This window comes from Paroedura picta, chromosome 3, assembly GCF_049243985.1.
Source record: "Paroedura picta isolate Pp20150507F chromosome 3, Ppicta_v3.0, whole genome shotgun sequence".
NCBI lineage: Eukaryota > Metazoa > Chordata > Lepidosauria > Squamata > Gekkonidae > Paroedura > Paroedura picta.
Genome location: NC_135371.1, coordinates 159,659,655 through 159,665,850, shown reverse-complemented (window position 1 = coordinate 159,665,850; position 6,196 = coordinate 159,659,655). Strand labels below are relative to the sequence as shown.

General features: G+C 57.0%; 1 protein-coding gene across 2 annotated transcripts; it reads left to right on the top strand.

Moving 5' to 3' along the window:
* Positions 1-537: 537 nt before the first annotated feature.
* Positions 538-5,315, top strand: NPFF (neuropeptide FF-amide peptide precursor). 2 transcript variants are annotated; one of them, XM_077324373.1, is made up of 3 exons: positions 538-994; positions 4,428-4,555; positions 5,033-5,315. In XM_077324373.1, the coding sequence occupies exons 1-3, from the start codon at positions 857-859 to the stop codon at positions 5,154-5,156; spliced, it is 390 nt and encodes a 129-aa protein (XP_077180488.1). In that variant the 5' UTR covers positions 538-856; the 3' UTR covers positions 5,157-5,315. The 2 variants fall into 2 exon arrangements, with proteins under 2 accessions (XP_077180488.1, XP_077180487.1); XM_077324372.1 differs by having other exon boundaries at positions 552-994; positions 4,425-4,555.
* The last annotated feature ends 881 nt before the right edge of the window (positions 5,316-6,196 follow it).

The following is a 6,196-nucleotide window of genomic DNA, read 5'->3' as shown; positions in this document are numbered from 1 at the left end:
CTCTGTTTCCTGGAGACCTCCAGGCCTGCCCGGGAGCTTTCCGTTCGAGGCGGGGAAAGATAAACCCGCGATGAGTGCACCGGGCGCAGTCAATCGCCTCTTGGTTCTTTTCCGACGGCTGCTATGGCGCGCTCCCTTTCTCCGCGCACCCGCGGGCCCTCGCATGCCGCAGTGCCCGGTTCGGTGGGTCTATGAATCTCTGACAGGGGGAGTCAACCTGTGGTCCTCCAGATGTCCATGGACTACAATTCCCATGAGCCCCTGCCAGCGAATGCTGGCAGGGGCTCATGGGAATTGTAGTCCATGGACATCTGGAGGACCACAGGTTGACTCCCCCTGCTGTAGGACCCTCTCCGTTTCTTGTTCCCTTTGGCCTTGTCCTCCCTCACCCGCGGCTGGGCCAGCCTGGCCCTTCCCCGACGTGCCTCCCCCGTCCCCTCCGCCACCACCGGCGCTTGGTAAATGGGTTTCATTAAGCGGGAAGCTGCGCGGAAGCCAATGCCCGGGGGATCGGGGCTGGCGACGCCCCTCGTGGAGCGGCAGGGCTGGGGGGACGCCTCCCTCCGTCCCCGGGCGCTAAGTGGGGAGGCGGGAGGTCAGCTCCGCTTCCCCCGGCGGCCCCTCGACGGCGGCGCGCAGCCCATTAGCCGCGGGCTCCCCGCCGCGCCGCCCGGGCCCTGGCGCGGGATTTATCCCCGCAATCAGCCGGGCTCCTCGGAGGCCCCGCTCGGCTCGTCACGCCTTACAAATGGGGCCGCCCGTCGCCATCAATCCCACCCCGCCCCGCCCGGCTCCTGGCTCCGGCGCGGGCTATAAAGGCGCCGCCAGCAGGCGGGAGCGGCGAGAGGCCGCCTAGATGGAGGCCGCCCGCCTGCTGCTCGTCGTGGCCCTGCTCGCCGGGAGCCTGCGCGGGGGCCGCGGCCTGGAGGACGGCCTGGGCTCCCAGGAGCTCTTCGCCGACGAGGCGCGCCCGGAGAGGCTGCTGGACTGGGTGGTAAGTGGGGCCCTGCGGCCCGGGGCTGCTCTAGGCTGAGCCTGCCTCGAGCAGGGGGCTGGACTAGATGGCCTTCAGGCCCCCTTTCAACTCTGGGATCCCAGGGCGCTGCAGCCCACGGAGGTCCCTGCCCTTTCCAGGCGCCCTCCCCAAATCTCCAAGAGTTTCCCAGAAGGGAACCCGCTCTTCCGATCCCCTGCCAGTAGGCAGACCGGGCAAACGGGTTTAGGGGTCTGACCCCCCCCAAGGTGGGGGGTTTGAATCCTTTTTAGAGTCCCGGGGCACCTTGAAGACCAACAACGTTTTATTCCAGGTAGGAAGGAGCTGTTGTGTGCACACACGCTTCCTTTGCATCGGAGGCAGTGTGTGTGCACACAAGCTCATCTCTTGGATAAAAGTTGTTAGTCTTCAAGGTGCCCCTGGTCTCTAAACGGCTTCTGCTGCTTCCGACCAACCCGGTTACCCACTTGAAACTTGTTTGTCACAGTTAAGAAAGAGGCCAGGTTGGGTAGGTGGACAGCCCCGAGAGTCACTTGCTTAGCTCAACGCTGGGGCTTGGGGTCAGGTGGGGGTGCCAGAGGGTAATGTGGGGGGGGGGGTTTGGTGTAGTGCAGGGGTAGTCAAACTGCGGCCCACCACATGTCTGTGGACTACAATTCCCAGGAGCCCCTGCCAGCATTCGCTGGCAGGGGCTCCTGGGAATTGTCGTCCACGGACATCTGGAGGGCCGCAGTTTGACTACCCCTGGTGTAGTGGTTAGGAGCGACGGCTTGTAATCTGGTGAGCCGGGTTTGATGCCCTGCTCTTCCACATGCAGCCAGCTGGATAGGCTAGTCACAGTCCGGATAGTAGCACTGTTCTGAGCGAGCTACCCTGTCAGAGCTCTCTCAGCCTCCTCACAGGGTGTCTCTTGGGGGGTGAGGAAGGGAAGGCCATTGTAAGCCGCTTTGAGACGCCTTTGGGCAGTGAGTGAAAAGCAGGGTGTAAAAACCAGCTCTTCTTCCTCTTGGCTTGTCCGCATTTAAATTTTTCATCTGGTTTGGGCTTTTGGCTGAGAGGGAAAACTTGGCCAGCCCTGAGGGTTTCTAAACAAGAGGCTATGGAGGACGGAGGAAACATGGGGAGAGGCTGACAGGAGCGCAGTGGGGCGTGCACGGGGGTTCTCCCCACCACCGAAGACCCGGTTGGTGGACCAACACTTCAGTGGAGGGAAAAGGGAGCCAATTCTGTAAACAGATGCCTCCCGCCAATATCCTCCCTCCCATTCTTCCCTTCCAAAGGCTCCCTGGGAACGAGAGAGCATCTCCCAATCCACGCGAAGAGGGGTCTGTTCTTGAAGTCCCTGGGGCTCAGTGACCCACGGGAGTTGACTTCCGACGCCCAGCAAGGTGGACCAGCGGTCTCAGCCGGGGCTTGGGGAGGGAAGTGGGGAGGACAGAGAGAAGCTGTGGTGGGAGGAAGGGCAGAGATCTCCAGCACGGAGAAGGGAGCACAGCGTGTCATACGGCATGGATTCAAAGAGAGATTTAAAGACGGGCACCTCCCCCCCCCCCCAATCTATTCTTGTCACGGCCAGGATGGGAAATAGGGCTGAGCTCCGCCGAACACTTCAGGGTGGGATCCCAATTGCCGATCATATTTTTTCATCTCTGGAAGAGAGATTAGGGGCTTGAGATCCTTCTTTGCTAAACACCTGGATAGGTCTCTCTCTCGTGCACACAGCCATGCTCTGTGCAAGCACATGAGGGGTGAGAAGAACAGAATGGGCTGTTGGTGGGAACAAGTGAGGAGGGAGAAGCCACGATGCTTCTGAACGAAAGGCATTCTCGTCGGACTCAGAGCTACTATTCACGAGTAGGGGCCAAGGGGTGGGGTGAGGTGAGGACTCCTTTGTTCACATCTTTGCATCTCCAGCCCCTTTTTCACCTGCCTCATTCCTTGCAGCTCAAAATGGAGGAATAATATTGGCCCACATTGCAGGGCTGTTCATAGGTTTTGGTAAAAATGTATGCAAACGTACTTTGAGACGTACTATGTAGATGCAGTCATATGGGAAGGACTCCAGGGCAGCCTTTCCTTCCTTCCTTCCTTCCTTCCTTCCTTCCTTCCTTCCTTCCTTCCTTCCTTCCTTCCTTCCTTCCTTCCTTCCTTCCTTCCTTCCTTCCTTCCTTCCTTCCTTCCTTCCCCCTGTACCTGTTTCTCCTTCCTTCCTTCCTTCCTTCCTTCCTTCCTTCCTTCCTTCCTTCCTTCCTTCCTTCCTTCCTTCCTTCCTTCCTTCCTTCCTTCCTTCCTTCCCCCTGTACCTGTTTCTCCTTCCTTGCTTCCTTCCTCAATAAAGGATGTTCATAATTTCTGTAACATAGGGAGAATTCAGCTTTTCTGCATGTGAACTCAGGATTGCCTCGTGCCCTGCTTTGAACCCGAGATGTGTGCGTGGGCAAAAAACACACCATGCCCATTAGTGGCTCGTCTAATCAACCTGATGTTATTGGGGGTGAGCGCAGACAACAGGTCCGCTGCTGCGAGGAGACAACTCACATGAGAAAGCTCGGAGCAGCTGCCGGGTGCCTGTAAAAAGCTGGCTTGCGTCAGCCGCTGCTTCCTCACGAAGACTCACCCAATCTTGGCATCTCCAAAGGATGTTGCTGCTTTTACAGCACCCTGCTGGGGGAAGGCTCACACGAACGGTGCCTGCATTGCAGGAACAGTCCAGGTGAATGCCTCACACCTGGCTGGAATGATTAGAATCATCAAGTTGGGATGGGTCATACAGTCCATCTAGTTCAACCCCCTGCTCAATGCAAAATCAGCCCAAAGCATCCAAGAAAAGTGTGCATCCAACCTTTGCTTAAAAACTGTCAGTGAGGGGGAGCTCACCACCTCCTTAGGCAGCCAATTCCACTGCTGAACTCGCTATCTATCTGGTACCATTCGCCACTTAGTTTAAACCCATTACTGTGGGTCCTCTCCTCTGCTGCCAATGGGAACTTTTCCCTGCCCCCCTCCAAGGGACCACCTTTCACATACTACAAGAGAGCCATCCTGTCCCCTCTCAGCCTCCTCTTCTCCAGGCTGAACATTCCCCTGTCCCTCAGCCTTTCCTCCTAGGGCTAGTAGCCAATCTCTCTCTCGGCCGGGGTGTCTAGCTGGTGTGCTTGAAATATTCCGAGCTCTCGATTAAAATATTTCCTGGGTGACGCGCAACACCGATCAAAAGCAAAGTTTAAGAAAAACGCATTTGGAGGCTTAGCAAAGCAGCTGCATTAAAGTGGCAATAAGCTCATTAAAAAAGGAGGAGGGGGGGGGCCGTAAGCAGGAAGATCCTGTCGAGAGAGCTTCCATAAACGCAGGAAACGCCGGCCCTGGGGAAGCCGTGCGGCCGTCAAGCAGGAGGCTCTAATTCACCCCCGGCTGTGCTTTTTCGCCACAGCAGCAAGAAAACGAGGATCATGCCGGCCAGAGCCCACCTGAAGAGCATCCGTTGGGGAGTCTTCTCCGTTCCCTGCTGCATGCGGTCCAGAGGCCGGGACGCAGCCCGTCCTTCCTCTTCCAGCCCCAAAGGTAAGGAACGTGGACTTCAGCATGACCAGCAGGATGAGTTTGGGGGTGAGTTAGGAGTGCGGACTTCTAATCTGACGAGCCGGGTTTGAATCTGCGCTCCCCCACATGCAGTCAGCTGGGTGATCTTGGGCTCACCACAGCACTGAGAAAGCTGTTCTGACCGAGCAGGGCTCTCTCAGCCTCACCCACCTCACAGGGTGTCTGTTGTGGGGAGAGGAAAGGGAAGGGGACTGTGAGCCGTTTTGAGACTCCTTCGTGTAGAGAAAAGCGGCATATAAGAACCTACTCTTCTGCTTCTTCTAAAAGGGCCCTGGCCAAAGAAAGGGTTCGAATGGCTGTGCTAGAGCTCCAAACGGAGGGACCAGAGGAGGGCTCAGGTGTGCAGGGAGCAAGCAGTGGCCTGTGTTTTCAGTGGGGGTGCCAAGCATCCCCTCCCAGGGACCCAACGGCAAACGGTGTGCCTTGTTTTTGCAATAGGTTTGGCCGAGACGCCAGGAGCAGTCCCAGCAACGGGGGCCGGATCAACCTTCGGGCTTGGGATTCCATGGCGCCCCAGTTTCTGAGCATGGCCACCCCGCAGCGCTTCGGCAAGAAAAAGTGATGCAGGACCCAGTGGGGCAAAACCCCACCATGAACTGTTGCCAACAGGGACCCCCAGCTCCTCCTTGCGCCTCCGCCGTTCCTCCTGTCTTATCATTGTGCTGTTGGGTGACTGATATGCCGACTGTCGGCCTGTGCTTTGCTCTTGGTTAACCATAAAGAGGCAAATACCAAAATCCTGTATGTCGTCATGACTAGCTACACCAAGGTCTTAACCAGGGTTTCCGGAAACCCTGGCGTTTCTTGACAGCCCTGGAAGGGTTTCCTGAATGGGTGGGAGTTAATTTTTTATATATTTTAAAAATTTTGTTAAACATTTATTGGATGATACGACTATATATGGTCGTGCCAGCCCACCCACCCCTCCCAAAATGACCAAGGACGGGCCTGGAGGGCTTGGAAAGTGGAGAAGCCAGGGGTGGGCAGGCACACAGCTCTGCTTCCAAGCCATATTCTGCACGATTGTGCCACTTCTGGGGTTTTGTGAAGCCTGAAGAGAATTTCAGAGGTTTCTCTATGCTAAAAAAGGAGAGAGAAGCTGGGCTAGACCGAGGATTCTTCCTCTGCGTTTGCCAGAGCCTTAGTGGCAGAGCGTCGGGTTTGCCTGACAAAAGGTCCAATCTGCAGCGTCTCTAGAAGCTCTTAGCAGGGATGGGAGAGTGGTGGTCAGTCTGAGCAGATTTCTCACGCGAAGGCAGCTTCATGGCAGTAGAAATACAGTGTGTGGCCTTTCTCCATCCTCACCCTAAGATTCATGCCCACCACAGAAGTGGGCTCAAACCAGGGCAACGGAGCGCTCCTCTCTGCAAGCAGAACACGGACCAGGTGTATTGTCAGCTTTCTGCCACCAGCTTGAAAAAGTGCCACTGCTGCAGGTCCGAGATGCAACCGGCAGCTCCAGAGCATCCCGGCCACCTTTCAGAACCTCCCTTCCTGCAGGAGCCTCCGGAGTCCCTCAACATTTTCTTCCGGGCCTCGGACAGTCAGCAGATGATGTGCTGCGGGGCAGTGGGGTGGAGGAATCGCTTGCTGCCTCTTCTT

Excerpts from the sequence above, each read along its gene's own strand:
- NPFF (XM_077324372.1), top strand. The coding sequence starts at position 857 with ATGGAGGCCGCCCGCCTGCTGCTCGTCGTGGCCCTGCTCGCCGGGAGC. Across the intron at positions 995-4,424 it reads AGAGGCTGCTGGACTGGGTG|CAGCAAGAAAACGAGGATCA; the intron begins GTAAGTGGGGCC and ends TTTTCGCCACAG. Across the intron at positions 4,556-5,032 it reads TTCCTCTTCCAGCCCCAAAG|GTTTGGCCGAGACGCCAGGA; the intron begins GTAAGGAACGTG and ends TTTTTGCAATAG.